At 39.8% G+C, this 24157-nt stretch overlaps 1 protein-coding gene across 1 annotated transcript in view; it reads right to left on the bottom strand.

Moving 5' to 3' along the window:
* Positions 1-2439: 2439 nt before the first annotated feature.
* Positions 2440-24157, bottom strand: part of PPME1 (protein phosphatase methylesterase 1) — a gene marked incomplete at its 5' end in the record, with an annotated part of 46828 nt that continues 25110 nt past the window's right edge. Inside the window, 11 exons of the mRNA XM_080692832.1 lie at positions 2440-2465; positions 3942-4009; positions 4554-4618; positions 6747-6791; positions 8332-8461; positions 10330-10453; positions 13213-13278; positions 16613-16703; positions 17230-17384; positions 20917-20968; positions 22035-22092. Of these exons, the coding sequence (XP_080548958.1) occupies positions 2447-2465; positions 3942-4009; positions 4554-4618; positions 6747-6791; positions 8332-8461; positions 10330-10453; positions 13213-13278; positions 16613-16703; positions 17230-17384; positions 20917-20968; positions 22035-22092 (873 nt within the window). The 3' untranslated portion in view covers positions 2440-2446. The remainder of the gene's footprint in view (positions 2466-3941; positions 4010-4553; positions 4619-6746; positions 6792-8331; positions 8462-10329; positions 10454-13212; positions 13279-16612; positions 16704-17229; positions 17385-20916; positions 20969-22034; positions 22093-24157) is intronic.

Below are 24157 nucleotides of genomic sequence, written 5' to 3'. Positions count from 1 at the left end.
GCATGTATCTCCTAGGGTTATTCTGGGATTAAACAGGTTGTGTCAAGTAAATCAGAGGATACCCAACATTTAGTAGTTACTTCAATTTGCCTAGTGAACAAAAGTAGCTGAGGTTGAGTGCCTCTGAAGGCCACAAGTGATCATGCTGCCCCCCTGTGGACATGAGAGCACACAGCCCAAAAGAGGCACCCAGGAGGATGGATGGGAGAAACCAGATTGCATAGAAGGCAGGCCCTTCTCTGCTCTGCTAGGGAGCTCATGCTTTACCCAGAAATATTTAGTGAGTATATAAACCAGAACTTCTCTGACATTCATGTGCTTGTTAAGATGCAAGTCAGATCTAACTCAATAGATCTGGGTCGGGGGACCAACCTATAACCTCCGGGGAATACTGATGCTTGTGGCTCACAGATCATTTGAATAAAGGTCTGAAGTATAATACAGGTATGACACAACAGGGATTCTTGTCTACCATGTGCCCATTATTAGCAGTTGACCTTTGATGCAAATAGTCTTCAAGACCCTGTGGGATAGGTGCTACTTATCTCCATTTTCCAGATGAGAAAACTGCTGCACAGAGATAAAGTAGGTTCTTCATTATACAGCTAGTGCAGGAAGGGCCTTGGGTTCTAATGTAGGTAGCCTGGTCCCAGAGACTACGAGAAGGACTATGGCAGGAAACCAGCAAGTCCACTAAAGTGACCACGGCGAGAGATGCTAAGGCCTAAACTAGGGCTGTGGGATGGAGTAGAGGGACACAGAGGGTGGACAGGATTTGGTGGCAGACTGGATAGGGGTGTAAGACAGAAAACAGTCTTGGCGTGTCTCTTGATAGTTGGTCAGGATAACTGATGACATGGTTGTAACTACCTTGCTGTGCTAGGAAACATGGGAGCAAGGGCAAGTTTCAGGAATATGAGGCAGGTTTTAGAAATGGTCACTACGAAGTAGCTTTTGGCCAAATGGGAGAGACATGAGAAGGGAGATGGAACTAAGTGTTAGGCTCAGGAGTTGATCTGGCTGCGCATAAAACATGAATGTGGCCCAAATGAAGTCATGAGCGATGTAGCAAGCTATCCTGTGTCCTGTGGAGACGGGACTGGCATCTAGGTTCCTTTGGCTGCCATGGAGACTGGCTTTCAGTCCCACTGGGTATCTTCAATCTGGGGAGCAGGCAGAACGTTATATACTGACAGGTACAGGAAGAGAGAGTTTGGGAATTCTATAACAAGTATATCTGAACTTTCCCCTTGCCCCCAGATCAGCAGAAATAAAGACAACTCTAGAGAGAAAAACCAGATGAATAAAGGCTGGGAGATATTTATTTTCTTTAAACAAGATCATAAATAAAGTAGGTCCCTGATTCCGGACCTGCAGCAGGACAGGAATGGGAAGTTGTTGGGTGAAAGGTGGAGGGGCTACACATCACCTAAGACAGTCACAGAAGAGATGGGCTTCAGGAGACTGCCCCTCCCTGCCCTCGGGGATGGCGCCGTGGGCAGCAAGGGGAGGCCACAGTGCTGGGATGAGGCAGCTTGACGTGGGCAAGACTAGGGATGCTAGGCTGTAATGTTTCTATGTAGAGTATCATGGAAACCACAAATGGCAACGAGAAGCTGTGGGTCTAGAAGAGGCAAGCGGGCATTCTGCACACCTCCAGGAACCAACTATGAAAATGGTTAAGTTTGATTAGAAGAATTTGCACAGATTTTCCCCTGTGGCTTTGTGCATGGGCTGTATTTAACCTGGGTTGACCTGTGGCAGGAGAGGGCTGGGGCCCCTGGAGCAGCCTGGCCTCAGCCCAGGGCAGGTGCCCAGACATGTAGGAGTGGGACAGTGGGCTCACCCAGACGGGAGGCCGTGTGCTTGGACTGGCTGTACCTAATTTTCAGGCTGGTTTCTTGTGATGCTTGTTATCCACCACCCCTCCTTGGACCTAAGGCTGGGATCCTGGCCTCTCTGGGTCTTCCAAGCCTGGAACAATAAGACTGGGATACAAAGGTAGCTGACTGGTGTTTGGGAAATAGAAAGACTGCTCTATGCATTGTCCATCCCATGAAATAGGGCAGGACATGCCAAGAACAATCTCGAGGAATGGAGGTCCCTGAGCCTGGGGAGACATTTGGACCCAGGGGCATTGCCTGATACCAGGAATAGGGTGCTCACCGTAGGCAAGAGAGGGAGAACAGGCAGGGGCTACCCCTGTACAAGAAAGGGGTAAGAGTGGGGACCCTGGACTGGGCAGGCCAATGTGGACAAGGGCCCTGGAACAATGCTTTTGGTAGGAATACATGAAAGGGATTGTACATCTGGGGATGCCCGTCTATAGGGAGCCGGTGTCACATGGCTGGGCGGGATGGCAAGGAGACAGCGGCATCACAGTGGCCTCTGGTGCGACGTATTTACAACAGAGCTCGATGTTGTAGGAGAAGTGGAGTGCAGGTCACTAACAGCCAGGAAACACGCTGTCAAGAGTAGAAAGAGAAGGAAGGAAAACTGTAACCACACACGAGCTTCCCTCCTGCTTGCTCTGTCTTCCAGGAAGCCCTCCCTAAGGACCACCAAAGTCCTGGAAGAGCAGTCCCATCTCCTCTGGCTCCAGCCTGGGTTAGACACAGGTGTGCTGTCAGCATATCCCTCATTAAGGCTCTAAATGGTCCAGGGGCCCCAGTCAGACACTATCTATTAAGAGAAATTAAGTCTTCATTGATTCTGAGGATCCATCAATGGTAGGTTTGTAGAGGAGTGATGAGGCATCAGAGTCATCTTTGTGGCTCACTGTATCAGGGCCTGTCATCATCTCTTTTGCCTACACTCTGTCACTCTCATTTCTCTAGCATTTAGAGTTGTATGAGGCAGAAAACATTTCATCTTTAAACTTTATAAGTGTGTTCAATAAGTTCCCCTGAATCATCATCAAAAGGAGAGGCTTTCCAATGGCAGCAGTACCTCCTGGTCAGGCAGTTGGGCCGAGAATTATAGGCCTTCTGTAACAGACTAGGGGCTCTGTGAGGTGGGGCAGAACCATGTGGTTTTGGTCAATATACCTCTCCAACAAAGTCCAGTTGTGTTTTCCTAATGAGATAAAGAGCTTCCTAGGATGAGAGGCCTGGTCCCTTGCTTCCTCTAGACCAATGGTTTTCTAATTTTTGCCTCCCTTGAGAGATCTGGTAGTATGTAGAGGCATTTGGGTTGTCAGAACTGTGTGTAGGAGGTGCTACTGGCATCTAATTATATAGAGGACAGGGATGCTGCTAAACATCCTACAATGTACAGGAGAGCCCCCCTCCAACATGTCAGTAGTGCTGAGGCTGAAAAGCCTGCTCTACATTTCCTTCCTTCCTTCTTTTCTCTCTCTTTCTCTCTCTTCTTTCTGTCTGTCTTTTTTTCTTTCTTTCTGTACTGGGAATGGAACCCAGGGGCATTCCACCTCTGAGCTACACCCCATCCCTATTTTTTCATCTTTATTTTGAAACAGGATCTCACTGAGTTGCACAGGGCCTCACTAAGTAGCTCTCTCGGCCTCCCAAATGCTGAGATTCCAAGTGTGTGCCACCATATGCAACTTGCTCTACATTTCTACACAAACTCCATGGCCTTCCCAGTTCTGCTCAGCAGAAGGGTATAAGATATAGGACACATCATGGTACAAGTACTGATTCCCATTCTAGCCTCCACAGAAAGGAGCATTTTAAAAAAATGCATGTAACAGTGGGGGCAGGAGATTAGCATGACTTAAGTACAGCCTCAGCAACAGCCCACTAGACCGGAACATGCAAATAGCCAAGGTAGGAACACACATGCCAGGCTTTTTATTGAGGAAGAAGAAAGGCATGGTGACCCAAACCAGGCAAAGCTAAGGCAGAGATATTCACTACCTGCAAACACCTGTGTTGGAGTTGGCCAGCACTTCTGGACTCTTAATCTTTATATAGCCTTACCATTGGAATCCACCGATGGGCTCTGCAAACCTGTGCCGGATCAGGAAAGTGGCAACGGCTTCTGCTACCTGAAAAAGGAAAAGATAGTCAAGGTCGTCTGAAAGCAAGCAGTCCTGTGGGCTTGCCCCTGTTGGAAGGGTAGGCTTGGTGGTGTCCTCATGAATCCCATCAGTCTGGGCAGCTTGAAATCGAAAGCACCCAGGCGAGAAGACTCCTTTCTTCATCCTTGCCAGGGATGGCTCCAGAGATGTCAAGAGGAATGAGGGCCTATTTATTCCCTACGAGTCACAAAGCACCTTTTTCCTTCAGGAGGGCCCATATTAATCCCTGTGACTAGAGTTTACAATGCAGTTTCTATCCCCATCATCCCTTCTTTCATCTAGTTTTTAGGGTTAATGGAGAAGTAGACCTTAAGATCTTAACCACAGGGCCCTGGGATGAAACAGCAAGTGCCGCCTAGGCCACGAGCAGCTGTCAGGGAGAGGTCTGGGGAGCTGGTGGAATTGCACAGACCCCAGAGCAGCTGCAGATAATGCAGGCTGACACTCCGAGGTTTATCATAGCACCACGACATCCTACGTTATTCTCACGGTTGTTGAGTACCAGACTCACCTTGTCAGGGGCATCCTCATGGACTGCATGGCCACACTGGGGAAGGACCTGCATCTGAAACTTCCCTGGAGAGGAAACAAAGCCAGCAAACTCAGGGACTGTAAGAGACCTCCCTTACCACCTCTGCAGCCTCGCGGATCATTCTAGGAGCCCAGAAATTTACTCCCCAAAAACTCTGTACCCAATTACCAAGTCTTTGATAGGGATATTAAGACCTATAATTGTAACCTTGGGCCAATCATTCTACCTTCACTTTTTCTTTCTGTACCTATTTAGTGTGAATTTACTTCAGGCAAGACACATACAAGAAATGATTCCTGTTTTGTGGGGTTTATAGTCCAGTGGGGAAGTAAAACACACAAATCAACACCTTAGAGCAGCATGTAGGTCCTATGATGAAACTGGGCTATAAGAGCAAGGGAGAGGGCTTTGCAATCCAGCAGGTATCCAGGAAAGCTTCCCACACAGAAAGAATAGCTTACACAAAGGGAAGAAAAAAAAAGAAGGTTTGATATGGCATTTATTCCTGGAAATAAAAGAAGCTTGTCATGGTGCTTATGAGAGTAGTTTATAATAAAGGCTGGAGAGGTAAGCAGGGACCACATTAAGGGGTTTGTAAGCTATATTATGAATTTGAAAAATTTTTATTACAAAAAGTTACTATTTGAGTATTGGTATGTAAGGCACTGTATTAAATACCATCTCACATTGTCCTATGGAATACTATAAGCTCACAAATCTTGTGTTAGCTACTAAGAGGGAACAGACAGGTTGGGGATATAGGTCATTTGGTAGATCACTTGCCTAGCATGTGTCAAGCTCTGGGTAGATCCCCATGCTGTGGAGGGAGGGGGATGGAGGAACGGAATGGAGAGAGAGAGACAGAACGAGAAGATGCCAAATTTTTCACTCATACTAACAATGGAAATTCCAGGAAATGGGTCCCATTGCCTCTACTGCCACACAGCCAACACACCTGCACCTGTGCACAGTGCTCCTCTCAAGCCCTTTGGGACTGCCATAAATTTTCTCACTCTATACACTAACAAAACTGAAGCTGAGGCCAGTCAAGTAATCCGCACAGGATAAAACCATTACTAAGAAAGCAATATTCAAAACCTATTTCCTTAACGCTGGACATTTTGCTTTTACCACTTCACCATTGTCTTCTAAACAGATTTTATACCTTTTGGTATTTGGATTATCTTGGGTATTTCCCTTTCCTAAAAAACTCTAACAATAATAAAAATATGGATTAGTATTTAGAATATTTCCATTCATAATAGTACATACCTGTATGGTACTCTGTAATTTTCTTTCTTTTTTTATTTTTTTGCAGTACTGAGGATGGGACCTAGGGGCATTCTACCTCTTAGCTACACTTCCAGCCCTATTTATTCTTTATTTTGAAACAGGGTCTCACTGAGTTGCAAAGGGCCTCACTAAGTAGCTGAGGCTGTTTGTGAACCACGATCCTCCTGTCTTAGCCTCCCAAATGCTGGAATTACAAGTGTACGCCACCATGCCTGGCTTTTTATTTTTTTTTTTTTTATTTTTTTTTTTTTTGGTGGTACTGGGGTTCCTGGAAGCCCTTCTATCTCCGGGCTACACTCCCAGACCTATTTTTACATTTTTATTTGGAAACAGGGTCTCCTAAGCCAGCACGCGCGGCTAGCTTCGAACCTGCGCGATCCTCCTGTCTCTGCCTCCCAAGCGCGGGGATTACAAGCGTGCGCCACCACGCCCGGCATGCCTGGCTTTTTAAAAAAAATATTTTATTGGTGCACTGCAGTCACATATCTTAATGGAGTACAAGATGGTAAAGGCACACATGCACACATCACTCATTTAGCCCTTCCCCAATTCCCACTCATTCCCTCTCCCTTTTTTTCCTGCTTTTTAATTGTCAAACTACTGTCTCATTTTTAATCCTTATGACTCTTGAAAGACAGGCACTGTTATAATTTTAATTTCTAGATAGAAAAAAAGACAACCAATGCTCTAAAAGGAAAATACTTGTCCATAATCACATAGTAGGTCAGGAGTAGAGATAGATGTCAAACCTAGGTCTGACTTAAAAAATTCCTGCTCTCTCCATCATACCTCATTATATCTTACAATATTAACTTCCACATGATTCCCATTTCTCTGCCCTCAGAAAAGGATCCAAGGCATAATTTCTGGATAACTTACCCTGCATCTGGCCAATCGTTAGATCTTTATCCAACCTATCAACACCTAGATGAAAACAAAAGAATCCATAAGTAGCTTACTAGAAAAGCCCTGTGATGTAGGCTTTGCTGTTTAAGTACTAAGTAAAAATTGTTACAAGGTTTTAAGACACAATGACACTCTCAATTCAGGTTAATACAATCCTAACTCCCAGAGGATGAATATATATGTATATGTATATGTATATGTATATGTATATGTATATGTATATATATAATTTTGTGTGTGTGTGTGTGTGTGTGTGGTACTAGGGATGGAACTTAGGGGCATTCTACCTCTGAGCTATACCTAGCCCAAATTTTTATTCTTTATTTTGAAACAGGGTCTCACTGAATTGCAAAGAGCCGCACACTTGTAATCCCCGTGCTTGGGAGGCGGAGACAGGAGGGTCGTGCAGGTTTGAAGCCAGCCGCATGCACTGGCTTAAAAGACCCTGTTTCCAAATAAAAATGTATAAAAATAGGTCTGGGAGTGTAGCCTGGAGGTAGAAGGGTTTCCAGGAACCCCAGTACCACCAAAAAAAAAGTTGCCGAAACTATCTGCAAACCGAGATCCTTCTATCTCAGTCTCCCAAATGCTGGGATTATAAGTGCACATCACTACGCCCAGCCCAGAGGATATATTCTCACCAGATAAAACTTTCTTTTTGGTGGTACTGGGGGTGGAACCCAGAGGCTTTCTACCTCCAGGCTATACACCCAGACCTATTTTATAATTTATTTGGAAACAGGGTCTCACTAAGTTGATGAGAGCCTCACTAAGTAGCTGAGGCTGGCTTGTAACCTGTGTGATCCTCCTGTCTCAGCCTCCCAAGCGCAGGGATTACAAGCGTGCGCTACCACGCCCGGCTACCAGATAAAACTTTTCATGTTGAAATTTCCCTGAAACAATTTTGCTCATTTAAAATGGATTCTGGAAACAAGGTTTACTCTTTTGATTCTTATAATATTCAAAATATCCTTATATAACTGAATCTAGCTTTAGAATAAAGACTTGCGCTTGACTAGGTACAAAAGTCTGACCAAAATCAGGTCATCCCAGGTAGAAACTTATGCTTAGGAGTAGGGACTGGATGTGGAAAGGAAAAGGGACATAAGATGGGGAAGGATGATATTCTACTTTGAAAGTCACTACCTGTTTGTTTAATAGTTTTATAAAGGTTATATCTGGGTGATACTATACTACACTACTATAAACTGTACTGTGTCCCGCTAAATTTATGTTGAAGTCCTAACTCCCAGTGTGACTATATTTGAGGATAGGGCCTATAAGGAAGTAATTATGGTTAAAAAAAAGTCATTAAGAGTAGCGCTCTAATTATAAGAAGAGATCTTGCTTTCTCTTGGCTATGTGAGAGCAAAAAGTCTGCAAACTAGGAGAAGAATCCTTACCAGAAACCAATATTAGTGGTACCTGGATCTTGGACTTCCAAGAAAGAAAATACATATCATATATTCTACTGAGAAAATACATGTCTGTTGTCACCTAATCTATGGCATTTTGTTATGGCACCCAAGGTGACTAATACACAAGAACATATACTTACCAGCCAAGAGCAGCAATTTAGGAATAGGACAGCTAAGAAAGAGATTGGATAAGCCTCGGAACCAGCCATCCCAGTATTTTTCTGTTTTTGCCAGTTCAATTCTCCAGGTATATGGATGGTCTTTCTTAGTCTGGAGGAATAAGAGCAAATTCTGAGTGTGTGAGGGAAACCCCTGGAGGAATAGGATAAAAACGAGGTTGCAAGGAAAAGGAAAGGGAAGAAAACTAGCACCCATTAAGGACCTACTATACCCTGGACATTTTAATATACATTTAATCCTCAAAACAGTCTTGTATAGGTTGTCATAATTTCCATCTTCTAGATAATTAGAAGTTTTTCCCTTTTTTTTTTTTTTTTTGCGGGTCTAGGGATGAAACCCAGGGGCATTTGACCTCTGAGCTACATCCCCTGCCCTATTTTTTATTCTTTATTTTGAAACCAGGTCTCACTGAGTTGCAAAGGGCCTCACTAAATAGCTGAGGCTGTCCGCGAACTGAGATCCTCTGGTCTTAGCCTCCCAAATGCTGGGATTACAAGCGTGTGCCGCCACCACGCCCGGCTTCCTTTTTTTTTTTTTTCCTTAAATGGAGTGGGATCTTGCTATGTTGTCCAGGCTGGCTTCAAACTCCTGGGTTCAAATGACCCTTCCATCTTATCCTCCCAAGTAGCTGAGACTACAGGCATGCTTGTGATCCCAGTACTTGGGAGGCTGAGTCAGGAACTGAAAATATGGGGATGTGGGTATATTTTAGCTCTAACATTTACATGTGACCATGGGCAAATATTTATATTTAAGGTATGAAATGGTAATAATATTTATAATACAGAACTAAAACAAGAATTAGAGATGATAAATGTGAAGTACTAGGCATAGCTCCTAATATATAAAAAGCAACTGAATGTATCAAAATCTCAAATCTACTAAATACCTGCTTGATTACCTTGGACAAGAATCTTAACTTGAGCCCCACTGTAATATGAAAGAAAAGATCTCCCCTTACCTCACAGGGTAGTGGGAGGGCAGAGAGACCATGCATTATTTATATCTTTGTAAACTCTGAAAAGGTTTAAAAAATGTACTCTCCTTGCTAATAGTAACATCTCCAAATGCAAAGGAGTATGTGGTTTTACTAAGTCCACTCCCTGCCATAATCTATCCCAGAAAGCCTGCTGCTCATAGTCACCAGACATTTCCAAGAAAAAACTTCCCTTTCCTTCTCTATCCTCAAATCAACTGCTCTGCTGATACTCACAGAACACATATATTCATACAACCCTGAGCTAAATGAGGAGGGAACTTTAGGCAGAACATCAGTTTCTGCCCTGATAATACACATTTTTCTTGTTTGGAACATTGTTTTTGCATAACTGGAGGACAAGATGAATTAGTATTCTAGGGATGACCTGCAGGAGACCATAGTATCTTTGAATGTGGTTTATAAAAGATCTATGACTTAACAGACACAAGTCCAAAAGATAAAGTCCTAAATTCTGTCATACTGACACTCAGTGCTATACTGGGCTCACAAAGCTTAGATCTGGATGGGCTTAGAGTAAACAGGTAGGAGATCCCCCCCCCCCCCTTTGCGGTACTGGGAATAGAACCCAGGGACAGTCTAACTCCAAGCTACAACCCTAGCCCTATTTTTTATTCTTTATTTTGGAAAAGAGTTGCAAAGGGCCACACTGACTGAGGCTGTCCAAGAACCATAATCCTCCTGTCTCAGGTGCCCAAGTGTGCACCACTACACCCGGCAGAAGTGGGATTTTCTGAGAGAAACTACAAGATGAAAAAAAGCCTGGTAGGAAAGCAGTCTTTCTGAGGGGAGGGTATATACTTAAGTTTTATATTCCAATTAGTATGAGATACAACAGTGCTTCATACCATAGAGTTACCCTGAGTATTTATTATGATAGTGTCTGTCTCTGCCCCCTAAAATATCAAATCAAACTTGGAACCATCCCTACACTCTTCTAAGAATGCTGGCCTTCACCTACCTCCATGTCATCTTCCTTTTTTCTCTTGTTTACTGACTCACTTCCTTCTTCATCTTCTTCTTCTTCCTCTATGATTCCTTCCACTATAGATTTTGAGCCTTCTGGACTTGTAATTCCTTCACACCTAGATTAAAAAAAAAATGTGCTAACACAAACCTCTTTTCTCTCACAAATTATTTCAGAGATATTCGTGTGTGTGTATGTGTGTGTGTGTGTGTGTGTCTACAGAATGAACCATGAACCCAGGGGCATTCTACCTCTGAGTTATACTCTTGGCCCAGCCTTTTTTTTTTTTTTTTTAAACAGGTTCTCGCTAAATTGCTTAGGGTCTTGCTAAGTTGGTATGGCTGGCCTGAACCTGCAATCCTCTTGTCGTAGCCTCTTAAGTACTGGGATTGCAGGTGTGTGCTACCATGTGTGGCTCTTACAGCCTTTTATAATAAACTGTTAGTTAACATTTAACAATGCTCCTGGGAAAAGGATATGAAAATCTGCATTTCCAGGACTGTGAAAGGACAGGGAGAATATGTGAGACTGGTTTTCAGTTCTTGCAGCAATACTGATACACAGGGGGAAAAAAAAAAAAAAAGGAGAAAATATATCCTGAGTGCACACTGAGGCGACAAGAGTTTTATTGGCATTCTATGGAGCAAACAAGTAGGATTCCTCACAAATAAATTGCAAGGAAACAGAAGTGAAACCTATAGATACTCAGGAGATATATCAAGCAACTGCTTATGTATCACTTTATTTTGATTCTAGAGTTAGAAGTGAAAACTAAAGATAGTTAAGAGCTATAACAACCAAATGCTTAAGTACCTTATTTTGATTCTAATTTTAACTTGAAAATTATTTTATGAATAACTTAATAGAATGACTAAAGCTAACAATAATGTAGTATATAATGTAGGCCAGAAGAGAGGATTTTTAATGATCTCAACATCAAGAAATAAATGTTTAAGGTAATAGACATACTAATTACCTGAAATTAGTCATTATGATGTATACATATGTTGAAATATCATATTGTACTCCATAAGTGTATACAACTGTTATGAGTAAATAAAAAATAAAATTTAAAACTGTGAGGTAATATAAATACTGAATATAAATATTAAATATAAATGCTGAATAGATTTTGGTGATAATAAGGAAGTTTTAGGTATAATGCCATTGTAATTATGTTTAAGGAGCATTATCTTCTAAAGCATATTAAAAACTTACAGAAGAAATTACATTTGTTTGTAATTTCCTTCAAAATATTTTGTGCATGGGGAAAGGAAATGAGCACACAGGACAAGGCTGGCCAGAAGTCAGTAAGCAGTGAGTACGGGGTTGATTATATTATTCTAACATGTTTGTAATTTTACCATAACACAAGATTTTAAAAATAACAGCATAGCCGGGCGTGGTGGCGCACGCTTGTAATCCCCGCGCTTGGGAGGCAGAGACAGGAGGATCACGCAGGTTCGAAGCTAGCCACGTGCGTTGGCTTAGGAGACCCTGTTTCCAAATAAAAAAGTATAAAAAATTGGTCTGGGAGTGTAGCCCGGAGGTAGAAGGGCTTCCAGGAACCCCAGTACCACCAAAAATAAAAATAAATAAATAAAAATAAATAAAAATAACAGCATATATAAAATGCTTTGCATACATAGTGCCTGACAAACAGCAAGCCCTAGAAAATGCCATTATCATTTTCATCTAACTCTTGCTGTCTGTTCTACAAAATATTTCCTGTTCTGCTCGATAACATATTCTCAGTTCAGCCAAAGTTTATTCTGTTGCTACATAGCAATACCCAGGACTCATGTAATTATATCAAGAAAGATCAGAAAATAATCTTAGCTCATCCTTAAAATCTGGCTTTCACTCCGGCTATGCTAGGTTTGTATTATAATTTCCTTACAATCAGGATTGAGTTTAGAAGGAGACTTACCAAGGTAAAACTAGAGCTGCCAACACTAACATGGACACTTAATTGTTAATAATTAAAGTATTAGCTGGGTATGGTGGTGGACACTTGTAATCCTAGTACCTGGGAAGCTGAGACAGGAGACAGGAGGATACAGGTTCAAAGCCAGCCCCGACAACTTAGTGAGGCTCTACATAACTAGTGAGTCCCAGTTTCCAAATGACATACATAATTGGGCTGGGGGTGTAGCTTGGAGGCAGAATGCCTCTGGGGTTCAATCCCCAAAAAAGAAAAAAAAAATTAAATTAAAACTGGAATGCTTCACTTTTTAACACCTAGGAGTATGCTAATGTAATTTAGTATTATATAGACAACATTAACTGGCTTTGGAATTTCTAAAAAAAAGGATAGCCAGGTGTGGTGGTGCACGCTTGTAATCCCCGCGCTTGGGAGGTGGAGACAGGAGGATCGTGCAGGTTTGAAGCCAGCCGTGCTGGCTTAAGAGACCCTGTTTCCAAATAAAAAAGTATAAAAATAGGTCTGGGAGTGTAGCCCGGAGGTAGAAGGGTTTCCAGGAACCCCAATACCACCAAAAAATAAAAAATAAAAAAATAAAAAAAGGACAGAAAAAAATCTATATGGCTGGCCCAACTCAACTCACCTATAAAATTACCTAAAATAATAAAGGCATATATCAAGATGGTAGAGCATGTGTAAAATAGTGATCTATAATTTATCATATTTTATCTTCTTTTTTGTGGTACTGGGGTACATATGCAGCCATATTTTTTATTCTTTATTTTAAAACAGGGTCTCACTAAGTTATGGAGGCCTCACTAAGTAGCTGAGGCTGGCTGTGTTGCAATCCTCCTGTCTCAGCCTCCCAAGTACTGGGATTACAAGTGTGCACCACCACGCCTAGCTTATCATATTTTGTCTTCTAACCAGCCCAAGGGAAAAAAATGACCTACTGTTTGACTTGGCCTGCCATTGACACACGAGCAGACTCCAGATTTCGAATCTGGCCACTCTTCACACTAGGAAAGAAAGTGAGAAAAGAGGAGGTTAGTCAGCATTCATCTTATCACATTACTAGAATCAGATGGATAATTCTGCACATTCTGTGGGACTTAACAAAAACTGGTGGTTGCCCATTCTACTTCCTATGGAGGACTGACTCCTCACCTGGTTATTATGATTTTAAACCAGGTAGTAACAATTAAAGACATTGTAGCTATTTCAGATGTACAAATATGTACTAAGAGAACAATATGCTATGTCTATGTTCAAAAAAGCACATCATTCAGCAAGGAGAAAGAGACAGAAACAGATAATATTAATAGAATAAGGCACGATTCAAAGAAAACACTTAATGTTGCAAAGAAGTTGAAGAAAGTTTCTCCAAGGTCCTGCCTAAACTGAAGATAAGAAATTAACCAGAAATTAAAGAGGGTAGTTGGAGCACTGTAGGGAGAGAGCACATTGTGAACAAAGAAAGGCACTGTGACATTAAAGTCAGCAGGAGGATGATTCATGAGGCTGGGTTCTACCCTCATGAATGGATGAATGTCCTCATCTAAATGGGTTTGTTATACAGTGAGTGTGGCCCTCTCCTTCTCACTATGGAACGCCTCTGCTACATAGTAACCAAGCAAGAAGGCCCTCTCCAGATGCAAGTCGTGTGACTAAAACCATGAGCCAAATAAACTTTTGTTGTTTACAAATTGTCCAGATTGTGGTACAAAGACACAGGCCGTGTTACAGAGCTTAGACTATCTGAATAGATTAGTCTTCTGGTACTTGTTACCTAAGTACACACAAGGGCAAAGCAAAATGAGTGCATATTCCAGGTAGATCAGGAAACAGTGCCTTAATCAGGAGAAATATTTAACTTTTTAGCTTAAAAAAAATATCAAGCAAATTAGAGCCTGAGGGGGTGTGGCTCAGGGGTAGCACTTGCCTATCATGGGTTTTGACCCCCCCCACACACACAACATGCAAAAATTTAAAGCCTCCTCTCAGATAATGGCATTATTTCTTAATGTCATTAAAGATAAAGAGAAGCAATCAAAACTACTCTTTCATCTTCAACCACCAATTAAGTCTATAAAACCCACCAGTCTGTCTTTATCCTTTCTTTTTTTGTGTGTGGTACTGGGGATTGAATCCAAAGGTGTTATACAACTGAGTTACACATATAGGCCTTTTTAATTTTTTTTGAAACAGGGTCATACTAAATTACCGTACGCTGGCCTTGAACCTCCTCTCTCAGCCTCCCAAGTACTGATATAATGGGGGTGTGTCACCATGCCGTGTCTTTATGCCTGTTTAATATATGAAAATCTCTTTTCCTATATTTATCAAATATGTAAAATACCTGTTACTGATATAATGGGGGTGTGTCACCATGCCGTGTCTTTATGCCTGTTTAATATATGAAAATCTCTTTTCCTATATTTATCAAATATATAAAATACCTGTTACATTTTCACTTAGATTTGTAATAAGTCTTTCAATACCCAGGCCAAGACTCGGTACTTGTTCCCATCCCTCTTTGTTTCTGAAAGGATGTTATTTCCTTCGATTGTCCTCCCCCCACCCTTTTTTTTGCAGGACCGGGTGATGAAACCCAGGGGCACTGTGCCTCTGAGCTACACCCCCGGCCCTATTTTTTAATCTTTCTATTTTTTGAAACAGGATCTCACTGAGTTGCGAGGCCATTGCTAAGCAGCTGAGGCTGTCCATGGACCGCTATCCTCCTGTCTCTGCCTCCCGAATGCTGGGACTACACGCGTGCGACACCACGCCTGGCCTGGTTGTCCTCTCTGTCACTTTTTTTTCTCTAGTAAATGTCATAAACACACTGTACTATCTGGTCAGTAAAGACATTCTAACCACATTTATTACTAGCTATTAATTCATTTTTCTGCTCTCCTATACAGTAAGACTTCCCTCAAAGAATCATCTTGCTTTTTCCATTTTGTTACCTCATTCCTTCTCCAACTTTTATGCCCAACTTACAGAAGATTTTTATCTCTCACGTATTTTCTGAGATTTCTTTTGTCAAGCGCTCCTCTATCACACCAAATCCAAAAGTCATTCCTTGGTCCTCACCTTATTTGATCTCTGCAGCATTTGACATAGCTGCTCTGTCCCCTTATCTACAAACACTTGCTAACCCGCCTGGTTTTCCATCTACCTTACCAACTGTGACTACTCAGTTTCTTTTGCTGGATCTTCTTCCCAGTTTCTACATATTGTGGAATATCCTAAGACTCAACTCTCACACCTTTTTTCTGTCAACATCAAATCACTAAATGATTATATTCAATCTTTCAGCTTGAAATCTTATCTATGTGATCACAATTTGCCACTTGTCTCTAGCTCAGCCTCTTCTAACTAGTATATACAACTGCCTACTTAATATTTACACTCAATTTGTGATAAGTACAATGTATCCAAACAAAACAGTAGTTTTGCCCCTGTTTGCTGCCAATTTGACTTTTCTGTTTCTACTGTTCATCCATTTGCTACAATTCAATCTTGAGTTCTTTTCCTGTCACCCCCTTTTCTCCCAATATCTAATCAGTTATATCAGTTCTACCTTCAGAATACTCATTAATTTTTTTGTGTGTGTATATGGTATTGGGGCTGGAACTTGGGGGCATGCTACTTCAGAGCTATACCCCCAGCCCTATTTTTCATTCTTTACTTTGAAACAAGTTCTTACTAAGTTGCAAAGAGCCTCACTCAGCCAGCTGAGGCTGGCTGCAAAACCCAGGATCCTCCTGTCTCATTCTCCCAAAATCTGGGATTACAAAATTGTGTACCACCACACCTGGCTGACTAAATTAATTAGTAAGTTCATGACTGAAAGGCCTTTATCTAAATGAAAGAAGCCATAGCCAATTTTGTTAACACTTTTTATTAAAACTATTAACCTATAAGGTTTTCATTTACCTCAAACCCAAATAGGTTCTAGAGAATGGAACCTACTTCCAACCTCCGTTTCTCCATCATTTTACCTGAAACACAGGAAGCGAGTCTAAAACCATGGAGTATCAGATGGAAGCCACCTTAGAGACCTCCTAGTCCAACCTCTCACTTTAGAGGCAGCTAGACAGCAGATAAATTGTAACTACTAAAATCCTACTAGAACCTATAGATTGTGGAAAAGGATAGGCAACTGAACCAATTCTAAAAAAATATAAAGTATTCAAATGAGAATTCTATTCTTTAAATATTTCCTCATATGCCCTTCCAATAAAGCTTGAAAAGTGACCTTTTATTCCTTTAATCTAATGCTTCAGCTGATAAAGAAAAGCTACAATCCAATATTTGAAATTAAGACAACATATATTTGTGGGTTACCTCCATTCAATAGCATTCTCCAGAGACTTGAAGGTTTTAGGACGACCACGTAAGAAATTCTGCATGCTATTAAGTGCATCCATGGCTGTACCTGGGTGTTAAACAAAAAACTTAACCACAGCCTTTATCTTATTCTGAGCATGCACACTTACTGAGTCAATGCTACATATCTTCCCTGATGCCAGCAGAATTCAGTGATGCTTGGGTGCAGTTTAAGATTAAGGTTCAGTTTAAGAAAACTTCCCAAAACTAATGTGATAGCCAGCTTCCAATAGAACTCAAATAATGTTTTTGCTTCCTGGGGCTGACTTGTATTAAATAGTAGCATGACTTCACAGGCTGAGTTGTAAAAGATACAGCAGTTTCTTTTTAAATGGTTAATATTATTATGGGATATAATACATGATTAAAATATTATGCAGCCTTAAAAAGATGTTGATGATGTTTCTGATGGCATGGAAAAGTGATTATATAATTTTTAAAAGATACAAAGATAGAGATAAAAGATATTTTAAGATGAAGAGAGCTGACAATAAATTAAAACAAGATGATAATCTACCATGTATGTCTTCTATAAGTCAATGATTCTGATTTGGTTAGTACTAAAAAAAACTTACCCTCCACAACATCAATCATGCACAGACCCAGGAGGCTTGGCACCAGGTTAGCTGATGCTGCATGCACTGCAATAGCGCCACCCATGCTATGTCCAATCAGCATAATTGGAGGAGGGAGGTCCCCATACATGGCTTCAACTACATTGCCAATGTCTCTGCAAAGAGTAGAAAAAAGCTGAAAATACACTGTAAAAATAGGTTTCTTTCCTAGATTCCCTCCTTTGGCCTATAAATAATAATCCTGGGAGATTATAGAGATTTATAGGACCATCTTACAAACATGCTTATATAAATCTCCTAACATGTTCCCTGGTAATTATGGAGATAGCCACATACCTGGTAAATGGCAAGTTAAGGACCAAGAACCCAAACTTTCTGATTTTCCTTTATGTCACAATTTCACTATTCTACACATTTAGTTCAATTACTTAAACATATACCTTTATTTTGAACCTAAGCTTAATGATCTGGACAAATAATTTGAACCTAAGTTTAGAACTCTCTGCCTCAATATAATTTTACTAACTATAATGTAAAAAAGTTTGGAGTCAAAAGATGGGTATCAGTCTCAGTTTATTTTTTACTATATGATCTTGCATTAGTTACTTAGTCTCTCAGACACTAGGTTTCAATATCTTTAAGATGAGTATCATTTACTGTTTTAAATTGGTATGTGTGTGTGTGTGGGGTGTGTGTGTGTGTGTGTGTGTGTGTGTGTGTGTGTGTGTGTTTTATTGGAGATTGAAACCAGGGACATTCTACATCTGAGATACACCCCCAGACCTTTTTTTTTTTTTTTTTTTTTTTTTACTTTTTTATCTTGAAACACTCACTAAATTGTTAAGGCTGGCCTCAAACCTGGCTTCAAACCCATGATTCTCCGATCTCAGCCCACCAAGTACAGCCACCATCACACCTGGTTTTAGATTGTGTTTACAATTGTCTGAGAAGTGAATGTACTTTAAAAGTAGTGAGCTACCTAGGCATGATAGCATACAATTATAATCCCAGTACTTGGGAGGCTGAGACAGGAGAACTACAGGTTTGCAGTCAGCCTTAGCAACTTATTGAGGTCCTGTTACAAAATAAAATATAAAAATTGGGCTAGGGTAATACTGTGGGACTCTAATGAATCAATAAAAGCATGAAAAAATAAAAATAAAAACAGGGCTGGGGGTGTAGCTCGGAGGTAGAATGCCCCCTGGGTTCAATTCTTAGTGTTATTATTTAAAATCTTTCATGTATTGTTGTTTGAAAAATGAACATTTATACATGTAAGTATAATGCTTTAAGAAACCAGAAAGGTATTCATAGCTAATTTTTATTGGTTTTTGTTCTGGTTTTCAATTAAAAGTGAGCCTATTTAACAAAGTCAAACTTTAAAGCTTTGATATGAACTTTGGTGTTTATTTGCACACAGATCTTCCTTGCTATAGCAATACGACCAATAAGATATGTTTCTAGAGACCACCAGCTCTACTAATTTTCATTGGAAGTAACTGAGTCAGTCAACTTCAAAAGACATTTCTGTTTTGCTTAGTATCACTACATATTTCAAGCATTCTCACAGTGTTAATAAAATGTAGCAGGTATCAACATAGAGACACAAACTTTCAAATATAATTTCCACAATACTGATAATGGCAAAGGCAAATGTTATCAATGAATTCTGCAGAAATTGATTTTTTTAAAGAAGAAAAGACTCACACACACACACACACACACACACACAAATATATATATTAGTTAAAGACTAAGGAATAAAGTAAAGCAGTTCAAGCAGTCATCTAAAGAGATAATAAAGTTAAGACTGAAAGTCAAAGCTCCTTGGATACCAGTACTGCTTCTATACTAAACACAAAGTTCTCTCCAAAAGACAAAATGGTATGAAAGAAAGAAAAGAGAACTAATATTTATTCAGCACTGCTATGGTTTGAATGTCTCCCTCAACTTCCTACATTAATGGTGTCTGGAGTGGGGTGTAAGGAAGTGACTATGTCATGAGGGCAGAGCACACATGAATGGATTAATCTATTTGTGGATGGGTGGGTTAGCCTGGGAATGGCTTTGTTATAAGAGAGCTCTCTCTAGTTGCTTGCTCTGTCTCACCATGTGATACCCTCCACCAGACTATGATGCAAGAAAGGCCCTTTCCAGATGAAAGCACCACACTCCTGGACTTCCTAGACTCTAGAACTGTGAGCTACATAAACCTCTATGCTTTATCGTTTACTCAATCTGCAGTGTTCATTTATAACAATAGAAAATGAATTAAGGGAAGTGCCTACTATATGCTACAAACTTCCTTGTAACATCATCTTATACAATCCTTTAGCAGCCCTATCTGAAAGGGTTTTTATTACTATCTTACAGATAATGAAAAGAGGACATACTTGCCAACTGTAAGATTGGCCAAGTAAATTAATTTAATTTGGTCTATCAGAATATCATTAAATTTCTACCAAGGTAAAAAAAAAGCTACAGGTTCCTTATACTTCACTGAGTATATTTAAAGCCATTTCTCCTTGGCATAGGACACTATGAATTTGGGGTAATTCCATGAAGTCAAAGTCAAGATGCTTTTATTCAGAGACTATGTATATAGTTTATATATAGTTTCTGAAAAATAAAAATGTAATACTCCAAAGTTAATCCTACATATCAAAATAACGGGACAGAAAAAAAAATCTTATAGGTTCAATTAATTAACCCAAAACCATGTTAGATATGGTTTGGAGGACAAATTTTTGAAAAAGAAAACAGACTAAAGTTTAGAACAAATACCAACATATAATTTCTAGAATAATTCTCAAATAACTTTTTGTTAGTTATAGATCAATGAGTAAAATAAAAAGATGCATTGAAAGATACCTATGTTCACATCTTAAAATATACATTAACTGAGTTGGAAGCATCCTATGATATTTGCTTTATGTATGAAGGTAGACGTCTGAAACGTACTCACTTAATATTCATGTCTAAGCTTAGGAGAGGTATATTTACCTATGTTAAAGGTGGCTATGGTTAACAGACTTATAATTTACTCTAATTAAAGTCAATAGTTTCTAAATACCAGTCATAGCTGCTTCAGATTCCTTTATAGAGCTTTATAAAAATATAATTGTCTAGATCTCACCACTAAAAATACTAATTCAGCAGGTGAGGGGTAAGGCAAAGTCATATGCATTTTTATTAACTTTTCAGATGACTGATGAGTGAGCAGGGTTAGGAGCCACAGTATATGTTACATTCATTGTTTACTCTGGGGCCTGATGTATAATTAACTATAACACTCTATTCTCATCTACGACACTGCCAAAGACTATAGGCAGGATACCTTAACATACTCTCAAGGCTGCCTACATTCAACTCTTTTTCCAAGCTTGTGTCTGTAATAGATATCCAGATTCTATTCAACTTCATTAAAAGGATAAAACTTTTCAAAAGCCTGAACAAATTGCAAGTATTTTTTGTGATAACCATTACATTGGATATACCAAAAAAGTAAGAGGTGTCCTTGAAGACTAAACAGTAAGGACTAAAGAAAAAGTATAGGAGAGACTAGAGTGAAATTTTCTCAGTGATAATCACTGTCCAACAATCTCAATCAGCAGAGTGGTACAGTTAAAACTATTTTTATAACAGTTCAGAGACCAGGCAATGTATAAGTAATATATGGTTACTTACTTCGCCATTGTTTCTGCAGACAAGTCTTCAGAATTCTTCACTTTTGTTTCACCTAAAAAGAAAATATTTTAAAAAATTAAATTCTGATATGTACACAATGGAATTTTACTCAGCCATCAAAAAAAAAACTCAATTACATCATTTTCAGGGAAATGGATGGACCTGGAGGACATTATGCTAAGTGAGATTAGTCAGTCACAAAAAATAAGAAATCAGATGCTTTCCCTAATATGTGAGAGCTAGGGAGAAATGGGTCATAGGAGGAACTCTTGAAAGAGGAAATCCTATAAAGGAGCAAGCAAGACAACCTAAAGGAGGAGAAAGGAGGGGGGAAGAGGAAAATCTCTAAAACACACAATGTACTTAAACATATCGAAGTCAATCACTAAGCCAAGCAAGGGAGGGAGGGACGGGGAGGGAATGGGGTGGGAATTGGGTAGAGGTTAAATCAGCAATGAGTACATGTTTGTACACACAAGTTTTTTACCCCAATAAGTTGTATGAATATAATGCACCAATAAAAAAATAAACTAAAAAAAATTAAATTCCCAAGAATAGGAATTATAAAATCATAAGTATTCTTTTTAAAAAAATCACATCTTTGGACAATAAAATGGGGCTTATATAATTTTATATGATGGATTTAGGAAGGGTTTTCTTTCTACATTACAGATAAATCTTTATTGTTAGTTACTCTAAGAGGATAATTAGAGTACCTTAGCTGGAAGCAAGGATTTCCTTACATGGAATACACTGGGATATTTTTATGACCACACTAGAACTTATAATATTTAAATTTATTCAAAAGGACCTGGTGACCATGTCACTAAGCAAATGGCTAATTAAGAACTTCACTTGCTAGCCGAACATGGTGGTGCACGCTTATAATCCCAGTACTTGGGAGGCTGAGACAGGAGGATCACAGATTTGTAGCCAGCCACCACTACTTACTGAGGCCCTCCACAACTTAGTGAGACCCTATTTCAAAATAAAGAATAAAAAATAGGACCGGGGTATAGCTCAGAGATAGAATGCCCCTGGGTTCAATTTCCAGTAAAACACACACACACACACACACACACACACACACACACACACACACACACAACTTCACTTACCATGACCTCGCAGATCCAAACCCACAATCCTACACTGAACTCTACTAATGATCGCCGCCTAGGAGAAAAACAAAAAACAGTAAGATACAGCAAATTTTGCCCAGTTGCAATGATAATTATACTCAATTTTAACTGCCATCAGAATTCAAGGAACCCAGGAGAACCAAAAGAAAACTTTTCACCTCTGCAAAATAAAAGAACAATGATTGTCTCCCTTGTTTTTTGTCACATATTGTAATTCTATCTCAATTTCAAAATACAGCTCTTCTATCTGAATCCCTCTTTAAACTCTTCCTAGCTTTCCTGAAACACAATGTTAAGTACCTTTAGTAATGACTTCCTGAGCTCTGCTGTGGATATCTTTCCCTTCCTCTGGAGAGGGAATCTCTTACGTAAGGACTGTGATCCATTTATATAAGATCATATGAATGCGCCGCAACATCCAGCTCCTCCTACATGTCAGTGAGATAGTGATACCTTCATATATGAATGGAACATTGGGCTGTTTCCTTCATCAATGCTCCTTTTTCTCTTCCCCATCTCCTTCTCATCCCTTCCCACTTTTCTACTAGTCTCTCTTCTAATTTATCTGAAGACCTTTTGTTTCGTATTTTCTTTCTAGCTTCCACATATGAAAAAACACATGACCTTTGACTTTTTTATCTCACTTAGCATAATATTCTCTAGTTCTATCCATTTTCCTGCAAATTACATATTTTTTTCTTATTTTGTAGAGTGGTATAGATGGGTCAAAGGGTGGTTTATTTTTTATTATTTTTTTTGAGGTACTAGGAATGGAACCCAGTAGCATTCTACCTCTGAGCTACACCTCCAGCCCTATTTTTTATTCTTTCGTTTGAAACAGGATCTCACTGAATTGCAAAGGGCCTCACTATGTAGCTGTGGCTGTCCTTGAACTGTGATCCTTCTGTCTCAAGGTGGTTTAATACCTAGTCTTTTGAGGAGTCTCCATACTAATCTCCACAGTGGTTGTATTAATCTGCAGTCCCACCAACTGTGTGTAAGAGTTTCTATTTCCCCACATCCTAGCCAGCACTTAATATTGGTTGTATACTTGATGACTGCCATTCTAACTGGAGTTAGATGGAAACTCTGTGTTTTTTCTTTTGAAAAAGGGTCTCCTACATTGCTAAGGCTGGCCTTGAACCTGCAATCATCCTATCTCAGCCCCCTATGTACTGAGATTACAGCTATGCCCCACTATGCCAAGCTTTTTTCAAATCGTTAAAACTCATTTTCCTTCATATCTTATTGGACTATAATCTACAAGATATTAAAAATAGTACCCTTGTCTTACTCCTAGCCTTAAAAGGAATATGCCTAAAGTTTCACCACAATGGGTGATATTTATGCAATTTTCTAGTATATAAACTTTATAAAGTTCAGGAAGTTTTCCATCTATCCTCTAGTTGCCAAGAGTTTTTATTGGAGTTGATCAAGTCCCTTGAGTATCAAGAGAGATCAGAGATGAATTACACTGATAGATCATCTTCTTTTTTTTTTTTTTTTTTTGGTAGTACTGGGGTCCCTGGAAACCCTTCTACCTCCGGGCTACACTCCCAGACCTATATACTTTATACTTTTTTAAATTTGGAAACAGGGTCTCTTAAGCCAGTGCGGCTGGCTTCCAACCTGTGCGATCCTCCTGTCTCCGCCTCCCAAGCACAGGGATTACAAGCATGCGCCACCATGCCTGGCCACTGATAGATCTTGTAATGCTAAGTCATTCTTATAGTCTTAGGATAAAACCTACATGGTCACAGTTTATTATTATTTACTAAACTACTGAATTCAATCTGCTTGTATTTCATTTAGGATTTTGTATCTCTTTTATATTTAAGATTGGCTTCATTTTCCTGCACTGTCCTTTCCTGGATTCTGGTATTAGGTGAATTCTATCTTCAAATATAAATTGGGTAGTTTAAAACATTACTATCCTAAATAATTTTTTTACATGTTGGAGAATTTTTTTAAAAGTTCTCCTTATTCTATGGTACTGAGGATTAAACTCAGGAGCATTTACCTCCAAGCTAGACCCCAGACCTTTTTATTTTTGTTTTTGAAACAGGATCTTGATAGGTTGATGAGTCTCGCTACTTGCT

Source organism: Muscardinus avellanarius (genome assembly GCF_963383645.1).
Source record: "Muscardinus avellanarius genome assembly, chromosome: 1".
Taxonomy (NCBI): domain Eukaryota; kingdom Metazoa; phylum Chordata; class Mammalia; order Rodentia; family Gliridae; genus Muscardinus; species Muscardinus avellanarius.
This window is presented reverse-complemented; position numbering and strand designations above follow the sequence as displayed.